Consider the following 26,397-nt stretch of genomic DNA (forward strand, 5'->3'; position numbering starts at 1 on the left):
CAAAGGAAGAAGCTCCCCTCTTTTGCAAATGCCCTACCACTTTTGTGAAAGGACAAAAACTCCAATCATGGACCATAACTAATCTTCTTTATTTTTTTTATAAGTACTAACTCACTTGGAATGAAATTTATAGGCTCCACTGTCTCTAAGCAAGTTGAAATTTGTATAAATCATTACAATTTCTAAGCTTCCAAGATGTGGCCCTACACGGATCTACAGGTGTAGAGAGAAGCATGTCATAAATATTTGGGGGAGATAATTAGAGGAGTTGATGAGAGTGGGAGAGATTGACCCAGTGGCATATAGGAAGCAGACAACACAAGTTAGTTGTCAACATTGTTAAGCTCAACTGCTTGCTTTAATGAAGGCCGTGATTGGCTTGAGCAGTTATTGACATATTGTATCAGCTGTCGGGTGCCTGGTAAAAGAAATGGAGGTCAAAAGATCCTTTAAACAAGTCAATGGTTATAATGATTCGGTGGCCTAACAACTGACCATATGCACCATGGCACTAACTCACATAAAAAGGTCTTCATTGTTTCTAAATACTGACAGTTTGTTTAATGTTCAAATGGATAGAGAACAAGACAGCATAAGCTTGTAACTTCAATCTAGAAGAATGAAATGAATCTACATTGGCAAAATTTGAGCTTAGAAAAGAGTAAAGATACAAGCCTGTGAAAATGTAGAACTCGATCAGAGAACAAACTTTTCATGTTTATTTAGTGTACACTGCCCAACAGAAAATCTGAAAGTGAAAAAAAGGTTAAAAAAAAACAAAAAAACAAAACCACTAAAATTGCAGCTGATCACAAAGCCCGTGCAGCACCCATTAACTTCAGAGTTGCTGCCAATTTCGTTGCTGTGTAGGGGTGTTTTAAATACCTTGGAGAAGATATAGGGTTTGATCTAACAGTAGGAGATTCAGGTCGATCCAAACTTAAAATGCGACCAGGAGAATGGGGTTGGGTTGATCCAAATGCAGAAAATTTTTGTGCTGCTGCCGCTGATCCCTTCAAACTTAAACCAGCTATATCTGCTGCTTTAATGACTGGAGCAACTTAAATTTGGAGTCACAAATTTGGAGGAACTCGGACATTACCTTCCTCTGCCCAGTTACTAGCTTCCTTGCGACATCAACATGACTCCATGACTTCAATGTTTGAGAGATCCGGTCGCCAAGTTCAGTATCACTTGTAGATGAGATCAAAGCTTGTAAAACCTGGAACACCTGCCCAGGCCCCACGGTCTGTTCTTTCCTATGGAAAGAGGAGAGTATGATTTCCACATTTTCATCCTCAGACTTTTTTATCTGTACTCTTAACCATTTTGTGACCTCCTCAACAATACTACAGAGAGATTGGATTGAATCCCGAATTGCATTTGAAACTGGAGAATTTGACTGATCTACAGATCCACTTTTCTTCTTCCTCTTTCCAGATGGAAGGGCTGATCGAACACAGGATTGGATTATTAAACCATGCCAAGCCAATGGTTCTGTTACCAATTGCACCAAAGTTGGAAGGTCACAGCCAAGAGAAGAAATTAGAGGTCCCATGGATCTGACTTTCTCCACAATGTATCTCTCCAACAAAGAATTAACAATGTGCCAAGTACCAGGCCTGCATCCATCTTCATCTGACAGCCCTAGTTCATGAGAACCCAGGTTCCACGCATTCAAAAACACAGCAAAGTTCAACCAGTCAACTGTGTCTGAATTAAAAGCCTGCACAATTTTTACAAAGATGTGACATGAAGCTAGCTTTTTTGAAAAAAAATCCAGCAGTAAGAAAGGAAATTTTTGTTTCCTTTTACAAAGAACAAAGACAAGGAAAGAATAATTATAAAAGGGAAATTTTGTATGGAGAGGAGGATGAAACATCCTTTGCAAGAAAGCATGACACTGAACCCAAGTACATTCCATGTAGAATCAAAGGTTAAGGACCCACTGTAAGTCTACTCCCAGGAAAGTCAACCAAACTTTCCCTTTGATCCAACAAAATCAAACTAAAAGGGATGTCAATGAATTCCCCGGTCATGGACACACAAGGAGAGATCAAAGAAGAGAATTTAAATATAACAATTCACTTCATTTGATTTATTAACTTATACAGTACTATACATAATTCTATTCTGCATGCAACAAAAGGCATGTATACACATGTACACGCATGAAAGTATGGCCACACACATGTAAACAAATGTGTTTGGATGGTCTAGATGAATATGGGGTCATACTACCTGATGGCTTAAGGTGAAGCCCAATTAAGAATAATGGGGTGAGACTCCTATATATAAAGGTATGTGCATGAGTGATCATTTAAAGCAATCACAGGAGGGTGAGCCTCAAATATATAAAGGTGTGTAATAATTAGAAGAAATCAAAGGAGTTAAACTGACAGCACAATCATACCTCAGAGGACTTTTGGCCACTCAAAACACCTACAACAACTTGTATTGCATCATTGAAAGGAAATCCCAAAATCTTTGCATAGCGTTCAAGCAAAAACCTCAGCTCTGAGGAGATCTTAGGGTCATACATGGAACCATTGGCTTCAATATTTTCTTTGAGTGATGCTGAAGCACACTGGATAGACAGATAGATCATCCGTGGAACCAGGGATCTCTTCTCGATGGCAGTCCGGACATTCGCTTCCCTTCCTTTCCTCTGCTGTTGCTGATAAGACACATAAGAAATGCAAAACACCTTTACCATCTGATAAAAAAATGGAACTAATTGGAAACAAATGCTTCTCTCAGAACAAACTAATCTGAAAACGGTTCTACTGTTGACAAATAGGAAACTGAATCTCAAAATAAATCAATGTAAAAAACACCATAGCATTTCGCTATACCAATAAAGTGATAAATATTAAATGTGATGTACAAAGTTGTAAAGGCACAAGATTCTATACCAAGTTCTCTCGAGGACAAAAGGAAACTCCCTCAAACGGTTCTGCAAACAAAGGTAAACAGTCAATTAGGGCCAAACAATTAATACCAAGAAAAATATAGGTTAGTTTTCAAATAACACAAAGAACATACCATAAGTCTCAAATCAAAGAGAAGGCAGAAAAATGAAAAAATGATTGAACTCTTTTTCGAAGTTTTAAATTATGATAAATTCTTAGTTTCTACTAAGAATAGGAAATTCAGAGGAGAAAGTAGCATTTCTCCCTTCTCTAATTAAGCATACAGATTGGTGGCGTACAATCATACAGTTTATGATGTTACAATTTAACAAACACTTCTACCAGGCAGCATCATGTAGTTTCCCAGCAACATTTCCCTTGACAATTCTGATAATACTATAACCAGCATAAATTTCTGCTGGTCAACAATTACTCATATATCCAAGTGTTGTGATTGAAGCTGCAAAAATCAAGGTATATGTTATACTAACCTAAAAGATAATTTTTATCTGGTATTGGTGTCCACCAAGGTCGAGACTGCATATCCTCATTGAAAGTTAAAGATTTGCCTCCAATTTCACTAGAGAACTCGGGAAAGTGAACTCTGCTTTTCAAGCTTTCAAGAATACACTAAAAGAAAATGCAAATAAAAATATGTTATATCTATAATTGATTCCATTAATAAAGCTATATAAACAGTGTAGCATTTAGACCACAGAGTTTCAGAGAAAAGAAGTACCTCCTCCTCTTCAATGTTATTTGCATTCAGCTTGAGCTGTAAAATGGGAGCTTCAAGCCTTGCCATTAGATACTGATTGGAGTGTTGCAAACGCTCTTTAAATTGGACAAACTCAATCACCTGAGAGAGATTAACCCAAAATAATAATAATAATAATTTTTTTTTATAGGCAAAAGGAGAAGATATCCTAAACCCTAAAACACTAAACCCTAAACCCCAAACGATAAAACCCTAAACCCTAAAGCCACAAACCCAACCCTATTAAGGTTTTGTTTGGGATAGCTTCCTATTTTTTACTTTATTTGGAAGTTGAAATTGAAGCGAAAGTAAAAATTTTAAAGGGTAATATTGGTATTGTAAAAGCTTTTATTAAACATGAAAAAAACTTCTTACATAACCTAAAATAGAACTTCTACAAGAAACAATATTTTCTTGACTTCCATATTAAGCTCATTTTTATCTCATAAGCTCTTTGAACAAAATTAGCCAAGCATGCATTGAAGTTCTTATTGAGCTTAAAAAGAGCTTTTGGCTTCTCAGAAGTCGATCCAAATAGGACCTACAAACACCTAAAACAAATGTAGATGTACAAGGGTACACACAATGTATAACACAAGAAGCAACATCAGGAGAGCAAAAAAGAAGATAGAAAACAAAAAACAGCCTTCCTCCCTCTGCTTAGAGCTAAACCAATCTACAAGGTCTGTCAAGGTCAAATGATAGTCATCTATGTACACTCTAGCTGAATCCAAAAGGACGCCCATAAAAATGCATTTTTTATTGCTTGATCCAATTGTTCATTGTCTTCAAATGACCTCCAATTTATTTTCATCGATAATGACCATAATAGACACAAAGGAGTGATTCCCTAAGCTTTCTTCCACTTCCTCCCTGCAAACAATCCATGCCAACTTAGAAGATTTCCTCTTCCTGAAGAAGATATCACTAAGTCACTCCAAAAAGAGAAAATTAGTTGTCACCTTGCTTTGGAGCAGTAAAGAAACATATGATTAGCTGACTCTTCTTCCTTTTTACACATATAACATCCATTTGACAAAATTCACCCCCTCCTAAGTTGATTAAATGTTAAAATCCTTCCCCAACAACTTCCCAAGCAAAGAACCCTGCCTTCATTGGAACCCAAGGGTTCCACACTATGCTTATGAGGAAAGGCTCATTTATGGCCCAAGTTAAAAAGTGTAGAAAGAATAAGATTTGACAGAATTTGCCACACTTGGTTTCCTCTCAACCCAATCTATCTTCCTCTTCCCTTCTAATGGAGCCCAATTGCACTCTTCGAAAAAAGGCCTCCAATCCTAATTCTCAATCGTGTAACTGTCTGTGAAACCAAGGATTCCACCAACCCCACCTCCCCAACCTACTCCCACATCTCTGCTACTCGAGTGTCTTTAGGCTATAAAGAATAGTACCAAAAAGGATTCCCCCTGCGCTAACTATCTTCCCAAAATTTTAGCCTCCTTTTAAAGAAAATAATAGTAATAATAATAATAGTTCCATAACTACCGTCTAAGTCTTTTTTTCCCTGTTATAGGCAAAGAAAAATTTATTGATTAGCGCCTAACAAAAGAGGAGGCACAACCTAGCACATGAAGTATACAAAGGCCGACCAAAGGCACAAAGACAAGAAAAGCTAGTATCCTCTATTACTATAGAAAAAGATCTTGCCTCAAGGGGCTTTCTTGACCAGAGGAAAAAGGCACATATGAATGAGTATTTTAGTGCTTGACTCCACATCTACAAAATATTTATGATATCTCTCCTACAAAACAGTCCAACATAAGCATAGAGGCACAGATCTCCATTTCCTCTCTTGGTGAAGAAGGATTCACCAAAGCAATGCCAAAAAGAGAGAATAAAATTCCATAGACTCCTTGTTGTTTCACATTGTTAGAGAGAATATGATGAAGTAATTCTTTTTCACTTTTGTAAAGGATACACTGATTTCTTAAAGGCCAACCTCTTCTTCTAAGATGATCCAGAGTAAGAATCTTACCCCAAACCACTTCCCAAGTAAAGAAACCAACTTTTACAAGTGCCAACAAACACAAACCTCTGTTGCAGGAAAGGCAATATCCTCTTCTGGCTCCAAAGAAGAATAAAAAGATTTAACTAGGAACTTAGTATCTCTGGATCTCCTCAAAACTAAAACTATCCTCACAATTCCTTGGCACCTTTCTCTTGAAGCCTTGAAAATAGACACTATGCTCTCCAAACTCCCAATATGGAATTATCTGAAAAGCTAAGTGTCAACACCCTTTCAAGTAGCTATGGAATACAATGTGGGGAACAATATGCACAATTTCAATTCACTACACCAATCATCCTTCCAAACTTTAACTGTCATGCCATCTCTCAACAATCATCCAAGTCTAGTTTACATGGTACTTATGATAGCATCATGAGAGAGAGAGGGTTTCATCTGATTTTAATCCCCCAGTTGACACTTGCTGACTTGTCAGTCTTAATGCATCAAAAATCTTTAAATAAGTCATACTTTTCCTCCAAGATGTGTCCGGGTGCTATTGACAGTTTGGCTGTACTAAAGCAATTAAATTTTATCAACACTTCAACTTACACAACTGCCAGAAGGCAAAAATCCATGCTGGCATCAACTTACACAACAGTTTGGCCGTACTAAAGCAATTAAGTTTTTCTTTTTTTCTTTTTTTCTTTTCTTTTTTTGTTTTTTTGGGTGGGGAATGTTTTTCAAGGATCCAGTCAGAACTTGTATGCATGCATGAAGAAGAGCTAGCTTTTAATGATTTGTGCCATGATAAAGTTTTTTTTTTTTTTTTTTTTGATAGGTAAAGAAACATCATTGTAAGTTATAGAAGTTAGATGGAAAACCAAACACACATTTTTGTTTTAAGCTCTGTGGTCATTCAGAAGGGTTTCTACTCCTATTTCTCTCTATACCATAGTTTCCCTTCAAACATTTAGGCAAATGAAGAGACAGAAAGAAAAGAATCACACAAGTTGATTACCAGAATTCCATATCTACTCCATTGCCTTCAGAGTCAAAGAAAAAGTGACAACAACACACATAGAACTTTTATATGCAACCTAGAACCATGTAGCACATGTTATTCATTGAAAGAAAACAAGTAGCATGTGTTACTCATTGTAAAATAATGAATAGCACATGATATTCATTTTAAGAAAATGATTAGCAGATGTTATTCACAGTAAGAAAATGGAAAAAAAAATAAACAGTAAAAAGGTACAAGCATAATGATGCATGTGCTACATACTTTAGAGTAATTGCGGTGGCGATATGCAAGAGATGTAAGATCTGCAGATTCTTTCAAGTGGTCATCCATAAACTTGAGATAATCTTTCAAGACATCATTCAAATCTACCCAAAGGGGAGACACCAACATCTGAGGTAAAATGTGGTGTGAAACAGATTCCAACAAAATGTTTTTCACCTCCAAAGATTTATACCTGCAAAATAGAAAAAAGAGCTAATTTTACACAGGCAAAGGAGGAAAAGATGCTGATTTAAGAGTGCCAAAAACAGAAACTGCAACATAAACACAGTAGCAAAGTTGCAAAATCAGCAGAAATGCTTAGCAAAGTACAATGCTTTTTCAATAAACAGCAATATAAATTGAAAGTGACATCTACATTACCATTCATATGATAGAGAGTAAGCACCCAGGTACGAATACAAGTGCACCAATAAGATCTTGTACTGCCACACATGTCTGCCAAACATGATTAGATACAAATCTGTTATCTGTTATCTTTAAGACTAATTATCTTCCTGACATAAAAAAACAATAAATAGATTCCAGAAGGAAAGGTAATGATCTGAGGTAAATATCATTTAGCATAATTTTACCATAAACACTGCAAAACACAATGCCACATTTCCATGAACAGTATGGATAACAATTTATCAGCATATGTTCACAACCAGGTAATCAGGATAAACCCAGAAAAGTAAGATAGAAGACATACATAGGCTCCATCATTTCAACTGAAAAATGAAAGAATGGGGTAACATAATGATTTTGATGGTAGTGCAGCACATTATTGAAGTAGTTACTAACAAATGAAATAAAAGAGATGTTGAAAACAAGAATTGAAGTACTTGTATGAGATGAAAGAGATGCTGAAAATGAGAATTGAGGTATTTAAATAACATATGAGATGAAAGAGATGTTAAAAGCCAGCCTCCTCCAATGAATATGAGATGAAAGGGAAAAGAACTAGCCTCCTTCCTTGTATATATGAGTTGCACCCATAGTTGTTAACTAGTAAAACATATCAAAGTTGTTAACTGGTAAAACATATCATAGTTGTTAACTGGTAAAACATATCGTACATTGTTTTTTTATTTTTGTGGATTATGCATTGTATCACATCATGTATTATAAGTTCTTTTATATAATGAAAAATAAATAGAAAAAAATATTTATATATATATTTTTTTTTTATAGATAAAAGGATGTATATTAAACGAAAAGAGGAAGCACCAAAAACGGTGCCCTCAAAGTATACAGGGAGTATACAAAAGTAGCCCAAAGGCTCAAACCAAAGGGGAGGGGAAAGAAACAAAACACATCACCTTCCCTTACTTAGAGCCTAACCAATCAAAAAAACTTACAAGAAAAGAAGGGTTCAAAACTATAGACACCCTAACCCAAGACCAAAGATTACATACAAAAGAATATTTCAATCTTGAAGTGAAAGCTCCTCATTCCCAAAAGCTAACAAATTCTTTTCCTTCTAAACTGACCAAAATATACATAAGGGAGTCATTTGCCAAGCTTTTTTATGAGCTTTCCCCACAAACGCTCCATGCCACCCAAGAAGAGTTTCCTTCACTAAACACGAGAGAATCCAAGCCACACCAAATAGGGAGAAAAGAAGATTCCACATAATGTATGCATATCTATTAAAAGTATGTAGTATAGAGTAATATATAACTAATTTTATGAAAAACAGTAGGATCTAAAGAGTTAAACTATATCATATCATATGAAAATATTGAATATTGGAGTTTTGACAAGTTCAAACTACTTCAATTTTTAGCTAAGATTTTTAGTTCCAAATTCTAACTAGGCGCATGCACTTATTGTGTTGTTGATTGATATACCTATATATATATATATTTGCATGTGCATGTGTGTATCATCTTCAAAGTTCCAACTTTATCATGTTCATCATCATTCCTTCCTTACTGAAAAAAAAACTAATATATTAATTAAAATTTTAAATTCACTAATAACCATCATTTACAATGTCAACATTCAAACCATTCAAATAAAAATTCTTCAATATTCATTGCAAAAATAAAGTTACTTGACCTCCAATTTAGTATTTAACAAAAGGAACATAGCATTTCATATAAGATTATTTTATCTATTTCTCCTTTTTATGTTCAATTTTTAATCTTTTAGTACATTTTAAACAATTAATATAATAAATTATTTTAACAAAAAATAATAATTCAATTTTTCTTAAAAATTATAGAAAATAGTTGAAGATGTATCATTATATCACATATCATATTGTGTATCGTATATGTATTATAAGATATGCTTTAAGATAAGATACGGAATGTGATATGTATCGATTTTCATAAAAAATGTATTCTATCGTGTATTGTAAGTTTTTAACAACTATGGTTGCACCCTTTTTGTTAGGCACTTTTAGTAAATATACTATGCTTATCAAGATTTTAAAAAAGGCAAGAAAACTTTACCAAAACAATTAAATAACGTCATTTAGAAAATATTCACAAATTCAAAACTGCAAATAACAATGTTTGAAATAATTCAAAAATAAAACCCATTTTCAATGTGCAACACCTAGACCAAAGATCTAAAAATCACATGCCTAGTCATCCATATATGTCTAAGACCATCCACAAGTTTGCATGTTAACTTTACCAAATCTTCAAAGAAAAGAAACAACCTAAAACCACAAACAAGCATCCAATTTATTAGACTTCCAACAGGGGTGCACATTGATTTTAAGTCAGAAAAGAACTGGCATCCTATTTGCAAGACATGATTATAATAATAAATAACCAATAGACCACCACTTAAAAAGTACATCTTTATCACCGAAGAGTAATAAATATTTTTAACCACTTAATGATCTCCATGTGTCAAAAAATATTTGTACCAAAACAAAAAATGATCATACACATAAAAGGAAGACAAGTTGTCTTCAAACAGATAAACAAAAAAGAATTTTGGTAATTAAAGTATAATTATCAAAATAAATAAAAAATAGTGAATTTGATAAGTGAAAAGTTAAGTATCAAGTCTCATTAAAAAATAAATTAGAAAGTATCTAATTTTTTATTTTTTTATAGGTAAATAAGAAAGATATATTAAAAGCACTTGTCAAAAGGCACAACAAAGTACACACGGAGCATACAATTAGGGTCGATCGGCAAGCATATTTAGAAAGTATCTAAATATGCTTTACCAAGTTTCCTAAATATTAATTTTTAATTAAAGAATAATATTTTAAGAGTAAAAATTATCGAAATATGTCTCAAAATCTCCCTAAATATTAACTTTAATTAAGGAATAACATTTACAAGGAATAAGAACAACTATTGAAATAACCTTGTAAATAAGGGGTCTCCTTAGTTTTCTCTAACATAACTTTTTTTTTCCTTTTTTGGTTACTACATTTTAAACTCTTGTAGAGTAGAAGCAATATGCAGTTTAGGCTCATACTTTCAGGAGCATTTCCACTTTTGAACTTTTGATTATATTAGATAGTTGAAGCATATCCATTGGCTTCACCTTGTCCATTTCTTGAACATTTATACTAATGACTTGTTCGAATAAACCAAACTTTAACTTGTGAGTAGCTTGTGTTCATTCTTCCTTACTTGAAAGAGTAACTTTTTTTTTTTTCAAAGCATATTAGAGCGTAGAGGTTCAATAATAACTGTAGTAAAATTAAATTTGATGTTACACTCTCTTCCTCTTCATCAGTGGTGCTTTTACCCCCTCTAGTATCACCTTCAAGTTCTTCAATGGATGTGTTTTCACTTACATTTGTTTCCACGATAAGCTTTATATCATATGCTTGTGTAGCTAATTCTTTAAACTTTTTTGGCTTGATACCTTGCAAGATGAAATGGAGTTCCCAATGCATTCCTTGGATGCATATTTTGAAAATAGAACTTTCAGATAATTTTTTTTTTGCAATCAAGAATTAATTTTTCTCCACTGATTGAAGTAATCAATCATCAACTTACATTTTTGTTGTCTAGTATTAGTGAGTTCAAACATGCTAATGGTATGATGAGTACTATAGAATCAATCAAGGAACTCTCTTTCTATTTCTTCCCAACTGTCTGTAGAAATGGCTTCAAGATCAGTGTATCAATTGAATGCATATCCTTTTAATGAACAAACAAATTGTTTGACTAGAAGGTCTCCCTCTATTCCAACATTATGGCATATTTCCACAAAGCCAGCTATATGTTGTTTTGAGTTTCAATTCCCATTTTGGTGGTTGACAACCTATTAGCATTTACATTTACTCAATTCTATGTATACAGACAGTCTTGCATATGTGAGAGAAGGATGGCATCCACCATATGATATTTTTCTTATTATATCTAAGATCAGGGTCTTTCAGTTGATTTGTAGGAACAAACTCATTTGAACAAATTTGAATGCTTTTTGTGATATCCTTTTTAGAGCAAATTTGAGATGCATCTTGGCATGCATGTGTGGTGTAGTTCGTTGATCTTACCATGAGCCTAAGCTTGTAGAAAAGCACTTTGATCTTAGCATCCTGCTCTTGATTGTGTTTTGCAAGTTCTTCAATAGATTTGGTCAATCTCGTAACTTGTTTTTCAAAAGCATATGTTTCAACCACCATGACTAACATGACAACATTATTCAATGTTATAAAAGTCCCTTGTAAAGATCCATGCGAAGATGTAGACATAGATCTTATGTTATACTTGCCATTTGCTTGGTTGGGTAAGTGCATATGTTTTGAAGATGTATCTTGAGAAATGATTGTGTGTGGTACCACTTGCTCAACCATGTCCTTATTGGTCCCTAGTAAAGCTAATGAGATGACTAGATTCTTGGGATAAGTCACTCCATGATTTTAGCTTAATTAAGAGAAGATGCAATTTAAGTTTGTTGTTGGGGAGCTGCGTTTGAGTTGCTTCAATTATGGGGCCAGAGCTTTTCTTAGACTCCATGTAGAGATTTCTGACTTGTAAAGAAGAGATGAGAGAAAGATTGTCTCACCGAGCATGCCAAAAATTTGTACACACGTATTTTTCTTCAAAGAGAAATTTGTGTGTACAATCATGATTTAATATGGTAATATTAAAAATAATGTAATGAAATATTTTAAGTTTTTAAACTATTTATATATAATTTGAATTTTTTATAATTATTTTTATTTTTAACAATGTATAAATTATATATTGATGATATATATGACGAAATCACGATTCAACCACCAATCCAACCATTACACCGTAACTTGATGACTTTTTCGGTTCAATTACATCTGAAGACATTGATGGTAAATAATGAATTCATGTATGTGATCACAAATAGTTGTGATTTAAGATATTGTACTTGTAAACATAAAGAAAATAACGAGTTAATACTCATAACTTCCCTATAAACTCTATAATCAAGAAGATTATATTTTCGATGCTTTTAGCATGGTTAAAAGTATACATCAATTTAATTAAATGAATGAAAAATGGTAATCATAATTAAAATTAGAAATCTAAATCATTATTCTGACCTTCGGATGGTTAAGCCCAACTCCAGAATCATAATTGCCTCCAGCAAATAGCCTAGCTGCCTAGTACGCCAAAACAACTACAGCCAAAAAGCATACTTAAACATATGAACATAAGTCTAAAAGATAAAGCATAGACATCATATGACAAAAATTTAAAAGCTAAAATACTTTTATCAAAAAAAAAATTAAAGGCTAAAATGATAAGAATTTTATAGACCAATGCAAAAGAGTATTACTTTTTAAAAAAAAAAAAAACAAACAAACATATTTATAATACAAGGGAGGACAACCAATCCTTTCATGATGTACAATCACATATTAGAAAGTAGAAATGTATACTACACAAAAACTAAAACCATTTGGACAAACAATAGAAAGAGAAAGCAATGTACACTACAAAAGCTTTACACACATCTTTAACAAAGAAGAACAACTGCTTTGCTCCTTACTTGACTAACAAGTTTATAACTTGATTAGCTAAGCAAGGTACCTAAGAGAAGAAGCATCCCACCTCATTAGCAACATCAAAAAATTTGTGAAGCCAATTGTTAAACTTCCAAAAGCCTCTCTCCTTATTAGACACCAAAGAGATAACAACAACAGAATCTCCCCCTACATTTAAGTTCGATAGACACAGCTTTATCTTGAAGCAACTCTTCAATCATGCTAGTATCTTCACCTTAGAGTAGACTCTCAATGATGTAAAGGAATGATCTTTGATCATGCCTCCTATACTTGATTGTCCAGGATTACATAGAGAACACCAATCAATTTTTAACTGAACCAACCTATTGGAGCAAACATTCTTCCAATGTAATAATAGAAGATTCAAAGGAATGTTCACAGAAGGATCTGCAATCAAGGTTCAAAAGGAGGAAAAAAAGGTATGTCAAATCTCAAATAGCATCACAAATCCCCATGTCCTTGGAGATCCTAGCATTTCTCTTCAATCATAAAAACCATATCAAGGATGGGATAGTCATTAACCAAAAGCCTTTCCTTCCAACCAACTACCAAAGCCCATAAAGGAGATTACCAATATATTTGTTATACCTCTAAGAGGCACCTAATCAATCCTGGAAAAATGGAACAATCTATGTCAAAGTCCTAATGTGTTAGGGCAATGAGGAAAGAGATGAGCAGTTGATTCACTATTCTCCAAGCATAACACACCGCTCAGGACGGTAGCTTTGTAAGGCCTCCTAAATGAAGTAAGTTGTCGAAATTAACCTTCCTATTAGTCATAATCCATGCAAAAGCCTTAACCTTCAAAGGAGAGTTTGAATTCCAAATAAATTTGACAAAAGCAAAGGAGAAAGATAGGAGAAATTGAAAGAACCTTAAAAAACACTCACTTAGAAAAGTCCTACGGGTGTCAATGACCAAACCCCTCATTTAGGAAAGCAAGTGAAAGACAAATGCCATAAGCAAAGAATATCTAGATTAGAAATATTTTGACAAAATTCATATTTTCAAGATAAATTAGTGAAAGAAGGAACTAAAACAGAGGAAACATGAAAATTTCTATTCCTTTGATCCTTGGAAATTAAAGTGAGGTCGATCACACAACCATAGATCCTTCAAAAAACAAACTTTTGTATCACCTCCTACTAAGAAATGAGTAGAATTAGAGAAATTAATCGAAACTTGAGCAATGGATTTCCAAGGACAACAATGTGACTACCTAATTACAAGGTTGGCATCTCAACCATTTAAGTGTAACCCATAAACACTTGAGATGGCCCTATGCCATAAAGGATTGCTTTCCATTGGATATCTCCACAAACACTCATCTAGAAGGGTTGTATTGCTTAAGAAATCCTATCTAACCCTAAACCTTCATCTCATTTCAATTTGCATATACACTACCAACCAATGAGGTGCCCCCCACTCTCGTCACCAAATCTTGATCAAAGAAAATCTCGTTGCAATCTCTCAACTCTAGTAGTCACTTTTCCTAGGATCTTGAAAACAGAAAAGACATAAATGGGGATAAGAGATAAATAGGATTTCACAAGGGCTATTCCACCACCCAAGGACAAAAAGGCTTTCTTCCATTTGTCTAACCGACAAGAAATTCTAACACTTAGTTTCCCCCTGAAAATATCTCTAATTGACAAGAAATTCTATCTAACACACCGGATCCCTAAACTAAGGTTCCCATCCCTTCCCCACACAAAAGGAGACCTAAATAAGTTAGGGGCCATTTAGAGACCTTACATTCTAAGAGGGAAACTAAATCATGAATAAGAAACTCTCCAAAAAAAAATTTTTTTTTTGATCAATAAGTAATATATGTATTGCAAAAGAGGCGCTAAAGAGGCGACTCAAAGAGTTACAGCATAGTACAACTCACCCCCTTACAAAAGGACCCAAGACACTAGGAAAGCTCAAAAAACCCTCTCCCTTAACACATACATACCCATTCTATAAAATCTATTAAGGTCGAAGGACCATCTTTTATCCACAATTTGGTTTCCGACCATAGTAAATACACAAAAGAAATTTTCAGCTTTTGAATGGACAACACACCGTCCTCAAAAGCAATAGAATTCCTAGCCTTCCGAATAACCCAAAATAAGCATAACGGTCTCATAAGCCACACCACCTTCCTCTTTTTGCACACAAAAGAGCCTCTCCAACCTACTAGAGTTTCCTTAACCGACTGTGGAAAAACCCAAGAAACTCCAAAAAAGAGAGGAGCAACGTCCACACCTCCCTTGTTCTTTCACAATAAAGGAAGAGGTGATCAATCGACTCCCCACACTTTTGGCATAGAAAACACCTATTTGCCAAAGCCCAACCCCTCTTTTGCAAACGGTCCAAGGTTAAAACTCTACCTCACGAAGCCTCCCATGCAAAAAAGCTTATCTTGGGTTGAGCACAGGACATGCAAATAATCTTTGAAGGGAAAAAAACAGAAGACACCGGCTGCAACGCCCTATACAAGGATTTTACCGAAAAAACCCCACTCTTTGATTCCACCCATCTCACCCTATCCTCCTCGTCCACCCTCACCATCTTCCCTTCCAAGCAACAAAGTAACCTTCTCACTTCTTCCATCTCCCAATCATTAAACGACCTATTGAAAGTAGGAGTCCAACTTCTTCTCCTTTCCCCCTCGGCTGTCCAAACTTCATTTACTCAAGCCTCTTTAGACGTTGCTAAGGCAAATAATGAAGGGAAAGCCTCGCTTAAAGGGTTGGTTCCACACCACTTATCTTTCCAAAAACTCACATTCTTACCATCCCCCACCTTATTTATAGCTTTCCACAAACCAACACCATAGGCCTCCCTGGTCTCACAAGATCTCCATCCTCCTCTTTCCTCCCCGTACTTCCTTCTAATCACCTGATTCCAAAAGGCCTTTTTTTCGTTTGCAAAGCGCCATGCCCACTTGCCAAGGAGAGCTTTATTGAACGAACCAAGGCTCTTAACCCCCAAACCACCTTTACTTTTGTCTTCACACACAATCGGCCACCTTACTAAGTGAGGATTTTGCTCAAGAGCGCCATCTCCCCATAGAAAATCCCTTTGTATCTTTTCCAATCTCATCCTAACCGCCCTAGGTAATTGGAAGATGGACATGAAATAGATCGGTAGGTTGGATAGATCAGTAGGTTGGATAGAAACTCTCCAATATTAATACCTACCAATACGCATTTTTTCTAGATTAATCTTGAGGTCTAATATGCATCAAAAAACCATTAGGATGAACTTAAGATTTCACAACTCTTTGGATTAGATCCAAAGAAATACATAGCATCATATGCAAATTGAATGCGAGAGACCCTAGTTCTATCCCTACCCATCAAAAAGCCCTCCAGTAAACCACGATCCTTACCTATTAATACCATCATACTCAATGCATTAGGGACAATGATGAAAAGATATAGGGAGAGGGTCATCTTGTCTTAATGGCATTGTCACATATGACACAAATATCTTCCACATAAAATTTACCATACCTCTATAAAATAATTTCACCCCTCCCAATACTCAAATAAGGTAAATGCAGAATTTCAACCATTGTCTTGAAAAAAACTAAATAGAGAATTTTATAAAATATTATGAATACAACTTTATACATGATGAGATACCTGAACCAACACATTGCACGCCATAGATAGGAGCTCTTCACCATGCATGCTTTCTTGTTGATCCAAGTCCTTTGAAAGTGGAAGGTTTTTGCAATACATTTGTGCCATTCTTATAGCAGAGTTCTCAAGTTCTGAAAAGAACAATAAAAAATCAATATTAGATACATTATCCAATGACAAAAATACTATCTAGATTTTGGTCAAGAGTAAAATTTTAAACATAATTATGGTGGAAAAATCATGAGCCAATAAAAAACAACATAGGATTCATAAAAAGGACAATAATGAAATATGGAATTCCAATACCACCTCAAAACCAGCCTAAATAATTCATGATAATTCACATCAAGTCCAAGTCAAATTACAACTTGTTAGCCCTTCTTATTATTAAACTTTCTGAAAACTATGAGCGAAACCCATGTTTCACCAATTCAATAGCTCAAATAGATACACCAGCATGCATGTCATGAAAAGAGTTACTATGATCAGCTATTGGTAGGTGACCAACCAAAAAACTCTAACATTATTTTCAAAAAACGACAATAAAATAAAAGACCTAATTTACAAAACCATGGATGGTGCAATTCTTAATCTCTAAACATCTTGATATTCGGGACATATATGATGGGAACAACAGGGATATATTCCAACAGCAGATTTGGCAAAGCTTAGATTCCATAAGCCATTATTCAAGGATCTAACAATAAGAAGTTTTCCACCATATGTAATTCCAACCAGACTTCTATTGTAAAGATTCATGCAGCACAAAAATTGAACAATCTATTACAAAACCAGATTAATGAGAGGCATTACCTTGAAAATTATCATAGAAAGAATGTACAGAAACACACAAAATAAAAAGGACAAGAGCCGCACCAACCACAGGGATCTTGAACATGTTGCCAATTAATTCTTCAATTTTGAAAAGGCTAATTGATTGTCCCAGCAACTTTGTTGGGACTGCTGACAGGGAATCACAGCTTTTTATCAACTTCTCCAGAAACTCCTCCTTCTTACCAAAAGGTAAGACTCGGAGAAACCCCTCAATGTCAGAAGCAAAGCAGGCCAAGTGACCAAACCTGTTTTTCCAAAACAAAAGCTCCAAATTAATGGATGTGTTCCATAGCCTGCTTTATTATGTATATTGGACTAACAACCATAAAGAAAAGAAATAGCATGATCCAGTTGCCCACCAAAGAATTAAAGAGCCGAACTTTACAGCATATGTATAAGGACATAATAGTAAATAATTTGTCAAGAGTCTATCAAGTTGATGAATCTAGTAGCTGTAAAGGAAGAGCAAGAGTAGAAATTAATAACATTGCTTAAGAACTTAAAAAATTTACTAGTGAATTCACAACTCAAAAGGAAAGTAGTTAATACATGCATTGGAGAAACACTTTTTGACTAACAGAAGTCCTACGAACAGACCACAAAATACTCCAGATAACTGAGCTATTAAGCCTAATCCAACTACTTCAGAAAAGGAAAAAGAAATCAATGATACAATAAGAAATTCACAAGTCTAAGGCAATAAAATAAAGTAAACAATATCTTATAGAACAATTGAAACTTATATTGAGGTTGAGATGTACCTGAAAAAATATTGCATCAGAACTTCTATTAATTTGTCATCATCCCCCTTTCCCTGCAATTGCTTCCTCCTCTCAATTTCAAGGTTTGCTAAGTAAGGACATCTTATAAAATCATTACCAGCTTCTGCTTGTAACTTTTGTGCAAAGGCTGATGCATTTGATAAACGAGAAATAAACTGCATATCGAATTTGCACAAATCAAATCCTGTACATAGGATTGGAGTAAAATGCTGCTTGAAATATGCACAATCTAACAATAAAATCCAAAATAATAGTCATGATGCAAAAATCATAAACATGCACCACTTCATCTGTCAAGTGCGAAGAGTTGCGCTCCACATCTTTTGGAGGATGAACTGAATCATTAAGAGGCTCATTGCACCAGTAGCTGCCATCCTCCAGTAAACAGTCCAAATAATGTTGGAAACACTCCCAATCATCAGGGCTTCCAGATGAAATAAACAATGTTAGTGGTTGAAAAGAATGTCGTATCAAAAAAAGAACAGAAAGAAGCAACCTAGAGTGCTGACTAAACCAGAACCAATGCGACCAACAAATTATCAGGACAAAATCTTGAGCATGTAATACTTGATATATTTTCCAATTTACAAGATGCCATGGTGATAGGTGCAACTCGATGAATGCAGCAAAGAACATGTTATATAACGAAATACACAAAACAAAAGGATAGAAGGGTAAAGACATGTAAAATAAAAAAATAAAAAATAGAACTCACTGGTACTTGGTGGATAGTAGAAGTATTAGTACACAAAAAAAACAAAAACTAGAACTCGCCAGCAGTTAGAAACAATTAAGAGAAATAAATGGATAGTAGTAGTAGCAGTAGACGTAAAGATCAATTCAAGCCCTTGGGTATGGCTGAAGTGGCAAGTGATTAGGGATTGGATGGAGAACCAAATTTGATTTCCTATGTGACAGGAAAACAACAATAACAACAACAAAAAATCAAAGAGAGAGAGAGAGAGAGATCCAAGCCTAAATGCCAGAACAACCTGTCAACCAAGCAGTCAAACCTTATATCTGATATGTTAGGCCCATGATTGAAGATCAGGTATCAGTTTGTAATTAGGCACAACTTTGCTCACAATTTGCACATCCCAGAGCATTGACTTACAATAGCAGCTAGCGCCTCTTAGTTAATCTAATTCAGGTATTTGAACAATTCAAAGGGAAAGAAGAAAGTCAAAAAATTTACTGCCAGTATATTAGCATCCTGTTCTATAGACAAACCCTCTGCCTTCCAGATTCATTAGCATTAAAAGACCTCCTTTGCCATCAAGGTGACAGTTTCCAACTCAACTTGACACCGTGTTAGTCTCAACCACCTTTTTCTTTTTTTGATACATAAAGGAATGTATATTAAAATGAGAAAAAGCATCCAAGTACACCAACATACACAGGACGTATACCATGAGCACCTAAAGCAAGCCCTCCAAAAAGAGCACAAAAAACACTCTAGCCCTCCACAAGACCCCACCCACTCTACAAAATCAAACAAGGTCATTGAGTCTTCCCTTATATACATGCTAACCAAAGAAGAGAGATTACAAAGAAATGAAAGTTTTAACCATTGTCCAAAAAATGCAAAAAGGAGCAATGTTCCACACCTTTTTCCTTTTCTTCCCAACAAAGGAGCCTTGCCAACCTAAGAGGAGAGCCCTCACTGAAGAAGGGATCATCCATGGCACCCTAAATAAGGAGAATAATAGGTGCCATAGAAGTCTTACTTTAAAGCAATGAAGAAGTAAATGATCAATAGATTCCTCCTCCTGCTTACATAGACAACATCTATTCACCAAGGGTCGCCCTTTCTTCTGGAGATTATTTAAAGTCAGCACTCTTACCCAACTAGCTACCCAAACAAAAAAGTTAACTTTGGATGGTACCCACAATTTCCAAATAATGTTCTTTGGAAAGATGATCGCCCTCCCCACATCCAGAACCTCATAGAAAGATTTGACAGAAAACAATTCTTTCTTATTATAACCTCGAGGGGTAGCTCAGTTGGTCCGGCCTTGGGTTTGCTCCCCAATGGTCACTAGTTCGAGTCCCCTCAGGGCCACTGGAGGTTTACCCGATCGTTAACTTCAGGGCCCCATGAGATTAGTCGAAGTGCGCGTAAACTGGCCTGGACATCCACGGTTATCAAAAAAAAAAAAAAACAATCCTTTCTTATCATCTTTCCAAATCACCTTGTCATTATCATCCCTCCTGACCAAATTCCCTCTCAACCTAGAGAGAAAAGTCCCAACGATGTCCAACTCCCAATCATTAAAGTGCCTAGTGAAGTGCGGGGTCCAATGTCCCATTCCTCCTATGTCATCCTAAAAATCCACCACCCAAGCCTCCTCGAAGACCGCCCAAGCATACAAAGAAGGGAAAGACAAGCACAAAGGCCCCTCCCCACACCATTTGTTCGTCTAGAACTTTACTCTTCTACCATTACCCACTTCAAAGGAGGTTCTATTAAAGAAAAGATCACATCCCTTCCTAATAGCTCTCCAAACACCGACTCCATATCCACCTCTCACTTTACAAGGGTGTCAGCCCACTCCTTCCTTCCCATACTTCCTCTCGATAATTTGCTTTCAAAAGACATTCCCATCAAAGACATATCTCCAACATCACTTACCAAGAAGGGCCCAATTCAGGAAAGAGAGACTTCTAATTCCCAACACCCCCTCTCCCCTTTTTTCTCCTCTCTGTGCAAACAATCGACTAACTAACCAAATGTTGTTTTTTCTCCAAAGCCCCATATGCCAAGAGAAAGTCCCTTAGAATATTCTCTAATCTCAATTTAACCTTTCTAGGATGACAAACAAAGACAAATAATATATTGGCAAGCTCAATAAAGTACTTCTAATCAAGGTAAGTATCCCCCCTTTAGAAATGTATTGTCTTTTCTACAACGATAGTTTTTTGTGAAACTTTTCTTCCACAACGTCCCATACTACTTCAGGTCTACAGGAGGCTCCTAAAGGAAATCCTAGCTAAGTGGAAGGAAGTTTCCCCACCTTGCAACCAAATTTTGTAGCCAAACTATCTACATTTATAACCCTTCCAATTGGAATCAATTCACTTTTTATCTAGATTGATTTTGAGCCCTAATAATGCCTCAAAGCACATGGGTAGTCAACTCAAATGAATCATATGCTCTTGGGAATCCTCACAAAAGACCAAAGTGTCATCTGCAAAAAAGAAATGGGACAGCACCACCCCTTCTCCCCCCTCTCTCTCACCCTAAAACTAGACAAGTAGCCCCTCTCTCGAGCTCTCTCCAACAGGCAACTCAAGACCACCATAACCAAAACAAAAACAAAAAAAGAGACAAAGTATCCCCCTGTCTCAATTTCCTCAAACTCTGAAAAAACTAGAAGGAATTCCATTAACCAACACTGAAAACCTTGTTTTGAAAATGCACCATTCAATCCATCTAATCCATTTATGGCCAAAACTCATATTTTCCATAACTGCAAACAAAAAAACCTAATTGACATGGTCGTATGCTTTTTCTATGTCCAAATGACACCACTAGAGTCGGCCTTCAAGCTTGGATCAATTGTTTCATTTGCTACAAGGAACGCATCTAAAATTTGTCTTCCCTCTACAAAGGCATTCTGAAACTTAGAAATCATTTTTCCCACCACTTTCTTTAATCTATTTGCCAACATTTTTGCTACAAGTTCATAAAAACCCCCCACTAAACTTATTAGACAAAATTCTTTAAATCCTCTACACCCCCCTTCTTCCCTCTACAAAGGCATTCTGAAACTCAAAAATCACTTTTCCCACCACTTTCTTTAATCTATTTTTCAACACTTTCGCTAAAAGTTCATAAAAACCCCCCACCAACCTTATTAGACCAAAGTTCTTTAAATCCTCTACACCCCCCTTCTTTGGGATTAAAGCCAAAAAGGTAGCATTTAAACTTCTTTCAAACTTGCCATTGGCAAAGAAAACCGAAAAGAACCCCATCACTTCATCCTTAACGAAATCCCAATCAAAATGCCAAAAGGCCATAGTGAAACCATTAGGGCTAGGAACTTTATCCCCACTTAAATCACACAAGGCACTCAACATTTGCTCCTTTGAAAAAGACCCTCACAAGCCTAAAGCTTCCTAACGATCCAAAGTCTTGAAAGATATGCCATTAATGCTTGGCCTCCAATCACCAGAATCAAACAAAAGATGGTGAAATGCCCGCTCCACTCCTTGCTTAATTTCAAATGCATTAGTCTCAACCACTTGGGAACAGCTATGTGAATCTTTTTCATCATTCAGGCACATTGAGATATATATCCTCAATTAAATTCTTGACAATCATGTCTTTTACTTGTACAATCCCATCTCAAGCCCCACAAGAAGGAGGGGAACCATGGTAGGTGGATGGTCAACATAAAACATATAGACACACAATATGAACTCGAATCCTAAAAAGAAACAAGTTATCAAACATTACGGCAATTTCCCAAATTTATTTAAAAGTTCCAAGCTATAATTTACTTCTCCAAAAATATTCAACGTTGTTCAACACTTTCTTTTTAATTAGCAAAATGAATAGATAGACAGCATAAAAAAACCTATGTACATAGGACGTGTGAAGTGGGTACCAAAAAGAGAGAGAGAGAACAGACTAGCTCAAGTGGTAAAGGGTTAGGGAGGGTTTGAGGGAGGTTCCAAGTTCAAGTCCCAATGGAGATGAAAATTTACCTTAAAAAAAAAAAAAAAAAAGCCTACTCCCTCTCTCAGCTAAATCCCACCTGATCTACAAAATCAATTAAAGGCAATGTGATTTCTATATGTGATTGAACACTTAGGATTCAATGATTTGTTAACACGCCAATTTAGTTCCTAAATTATTGCATATCCAAGTCTGATAAAATGCTCTTGTTTGCTCACTTTACCTTCTCACCCTTCCCCCACTTAATCTCATCCTCAAGTTGTTTCTAAATTATTTTAGAAATTACTACCAAGTTACCCCTACAATGACCTCTCTTTGATCTTCTTTCTTTTTCCTTTTCTTTTCATTTTTTTTTTCACCCAACTACTTCATTGCTCTTATAGGTGTTGAATAAATCATGAAGTTGTTGTTGTGCCGCCACAACAATCAATGCAATAGAAAAAAAGAATGGAATTAATTTACAAAACATCAATGGCATGTGGCTTCAAAAGGCATTTAAAGCTACAAAACTAAAAACTTCAAAAATAAATAAATAAAGGAAAAAAAAAACGAAGAAACAATTGGATCTTACAGAAGATATAAGAAGCATAAGATAGAGAAAATGGGTTCATCAATATACCTACCATTTTCTTATTAAATTACAGTTTTTCTGTACCACCTTTAATTGTTCTAAGCCACCACAACATTTTGATCTAATGCTCACAAGAACACCAATAATTGCCAGATTTATGAATTTAACGAAATTATTGCACAAAATAATGTAGGCTTCCACGAGCATACCATGATTCTAAGACTTTCTGATATATATTAGCAGCAGTTGCATAGTCACCTGCCCGAGCAAGAAGCCTCCCCTGTCAACTTAAAGTCAAAGAGTACGAGTTGATAAGACAAACAAACAAGTCCACAAAAATGGGTTTCAGTAATATCATTGGAAACCCAACAACATATGTGAGATTTGAGAAACCTTGAAAAGGCCCAATGATTTTCCAAGCAATGGGATTTGTTTTTGAGTGGCAATGTGGAAAAACACAAATTGAAAGAGATGAGAAGGTAAATTGAATAGCTGGGGATAAAAAAGAAGAAGTGAAACATTTACTTAGGTTCTGTTTGTAAAGTGGAAGTAGATTTCCCAGGAAACAACTCAACTTTCAGTTAATCACTTCAACATGACAAATTTAAACCGCATTACGTTATTTCTCTTTTTTAAACTGTGACAAATTTAGATGAAACAATCAATAGCCTAAATTTTAGCTACCACGCAATTAAAAGTTATGATTTCAAGAATACTAATCTCCATCATGCAACACTGCACCCCCATTTATATAGATGCAGATAGAAAATTAATCTAGCAACTTTGTTCACAGAATATGTGTATTTTGTCGACTGTATCGAAAAAGGGGGTTGTGGGAGAGAACAGAAAATTCAAGAATACTTTGCACAAGAACAGTAACAATAGTGTCCCCTCTAATAACATTGTAATGATACAAAACAAAGAAAAAGAAAGTTTCAGAAAGTACCTGTATGCGTAGCCTATCAACTTCAATCACTAGAAGTGATCCTAATTTCCCAGAAAGAACTTCTAATGCATCCCCATACTTAGCTTGCTGTTCCAATACGGAAATGTAGACAATAAGGGCTGCAAAAGATTCTAAGAATTCAATAAATAAATCAAATGTAAATGACTATAGAGATCTATCCAAAAAAAAAATGTAAATGATTATAGAGACTCTCTGCCTAGTTGCCCATGCTAGAAAGGGAAGAGAAAATGAGATGCACCTTCTGGCTCATGCAAACTATGAGAGGCAATGTGCTTCTTAAGTAAACCTTCTGCCAAGAGTAACAATTTCTCTCCTCCATTGCCACACAACACCTAACAGAAACTCAAGATCAACAAAATAAGCAGTTCTGACAAGAAAGTCGCTTGAGAAAAATAATCAGTTTTAAGCATCAAATAGAAGAAAGAAACGGGGTTGCTACTAGGGTTCAGAGGATAAGCAACTTTTTATGAAAGCTCACTAACCCAAACTCACTCTCACTTCAAACAATGAAGCCCTCAAAATCAAAACCAGGGAAAAAAAATAGAAGTCTCTAAAGTTGGCATAAGGAAAGATAGCAGCAGGCCCAGGAGTCAGAAAGTTTCAACACTCTCCCAGCAGCACAAAGAAAGATGACGGGAGAGCATCAATCCAATTGCAAAAAAAAAGGGGGGGATTTAAGAATTAACAACTGTATGAAGTTGCACAGACTAGGATAGCACAGAGTTGATAGAAAGAACCTGTAGCTGAATACTACAAACTGCCCAAAGCAAAAATCTTTCTTCACCAACAATCTTGTACATTTTAATAGCTGTCTGCCATAAAATGAAATGGAAATGAAAAATAAGAATACATTGAAATTATCCCAAATCACACAATACCATCTAATTTGAGAAGCAAATAGTGATTATTGGATACAACTAACCTGTTGCTGCTTGACAAATGAGTACTCACGAACATAACAGTTGAAAAGCCCCATCATGATTTCCAAATTGTTTAGAAATTTTCCACAAGCATACTCATAACAACTGGTAGCCAAATCCACTAGTAATGCAAAAAGAATGATTAAATGTCCGAAAATTAAAAATAAAAATAAAAAAGTGAATATGCACTGACAGTGATCAAGTCGTTGGAAAACAATCTGCAATGTGCTGAGCGTCAGTTCATCCATTAAAACCGAATCATTGGTATATAACAGCTCTTTGGCACTTAAGCAAACAGATAGTGCTTCATCAGATTTTCCCATTCTTTCCAAAATGAGGGCCTTGAGTGCCTACAGAACAATTAAGGGAAAAATAAATGATGGTACTCCTCTGAAAGCAGTGACTTTCTAGAATATAAACGAGGGCAAGGAACCCTTCCAAAGCTTGGACACACTATAAATTGGTTGAGCCAGTAAAAACTCCATCCAATAAATTTGCAGAAATATAAATAAAAAATGCATACATACATGTAAAAGATGACCAAAACATGAACATACATACAATATCAACTGCTGGTTCCAAGCTCCATCACCAAAAGGTTCGATTTTCAGACAACTAGTCACATGCATTCGTGAAAAAACAATGCGCTTAAACGAATAAATATGTGAAAAAAGAGAGAATACTTACAAGAGCGTAGGGAGAGTTGGGGTACTTGGAAAGCAACGAGGCAGAGAGCTTGAGAGCATTCTTGAACTGGCGAGAATCGATGGCGTCCCATATCGGTCGAACCCGCCGCTCTGGTATGCCGCCGGCCATGCCGAATTTTGACGCCATTGGAATCAGTACTGTATCTCGTTAGGGTTAGAGTTCAGAGATTCTCTATGGCGCCTATATTTTTGCAGTGTTTCCTTTGAATCTTTGATAGAGGGTTTGAAGAAGCGAGGGTGAAACACTGACAGCGGATGAATGGGTGATGGCTTTGGCGTCGGCTTTTGGTGTAAGTTTGTCAGAGGAATGAAATGGGAGAAACCTAATCGGAGTGTTTGGGTACGGTGAGATGAACGTAGACCTGTGTCGCCTAAACGCCAAGTCAGATCCGGAGTTTGG

At 35.6% G+C, this 26,397-nt stretch overlaps 1 protein-coding gene across 3 annotated transcripts; it reads right to left on the bottom strand.

Moving 5' to 3' along the window:
• Nucleotides 1-612: 612 nt before the first annotated feature.
• Nucleotides 613-26,397, bottom strand: LOC100250209 (N-terminal acetyltransferase B complex auxiliary subunit NAA25). 3 transcript variants are annotated; one of them, XM_010652550.3, is made up of 19 exons: nucleotides 25,978-26,396; nucleotides 25,484-25,640; nucleotides 25,293-25,411; nucleotides 25,108-25,182; nucleotides 24,609-24,702; nucleotides 24,350-24,468; nucleotides 23,613-23,683; nucleotides 18,434-18,575; nucleotides 18,131-18,306; nucleotides 17,412-17,614; nucleotides 16,536-16,666; nucleotides 12,436-12,512; nucleotides 7,305-7,379; nucleotides 6,924-7,116; nucleotides 3,652-3,771; nucleotides 3,404-3,542; nucleotides 2,916-2,956; nucleotides 2,414-2,677; nucleotides 613-1,726 (listed from the first exon to the last, which is right to left on the bottom strand). In XM_010652550.3, exons 1-19 carry the CDS (start codon nucleotides 26,122-26,124, stop codon nucleotides 1,031-1,033), a joined length of 3,039 nt encoding a protein of 1,012 aa, XP_010650852.1. In that variant the 5' UTR covers nucleotides 26,125-26,396; the 3' UTR covers nucleotides 613-1,030. The 3 variants fall into 3 exon arrangements, with proteins under 3 accessions (XP_010650852.1, XP_059593508.1, XP_010650854.1); XM_059737525.1 differs by having other exon boundaries at nucleotides 25,293-25,640; nucleotides 25,978-26,397; XM_010652552.3 differs by lacking the exons at nucleotides 25,484-25,640; nucleotides 25,978-26,396 and having other exon boundaries at nucleotides 25,108-25,178; nucleotides 25,293-25,407.

This window comes from Vitis vinifera, chromosome 6 (assembly GCF_030704535.1).
Source record: "Vitis vinifera cultivar Pinot Noir 40024 chromosome 6, ASM3070453v1".
NCBI lineage: Eukaryota > Viridiplantae > Streptophyta > Magnoliopsida > Vitales > Vitaceae > Vitis > Vitis vinifera.

Bases quoted from the DNA above. Each gene is read 5' to 3' on its own strand.
- LOC100250209 (XM_059737525.1), bottom strand. From the start codon at position 26,124: ATGGCGTCAAAATTCGGCATGGCCGGCGGCATACCAGAGCGGCGGGTT. The intron at 23,684-24,349 runs GTACTTTCTGAA...TTAAGTTGACAG, and splicing joins TTGATAGGCTACGCATACAG to GGGAGGCTTCTTGCTCGGGC. The intron at 1,727-2,413 runs GTATGATTGTGC...AAAATTGTGCAG, and splicing joins GTGGCCAAAAGTCCTCTGAG to GCTTTTAATTCAGACACAGT.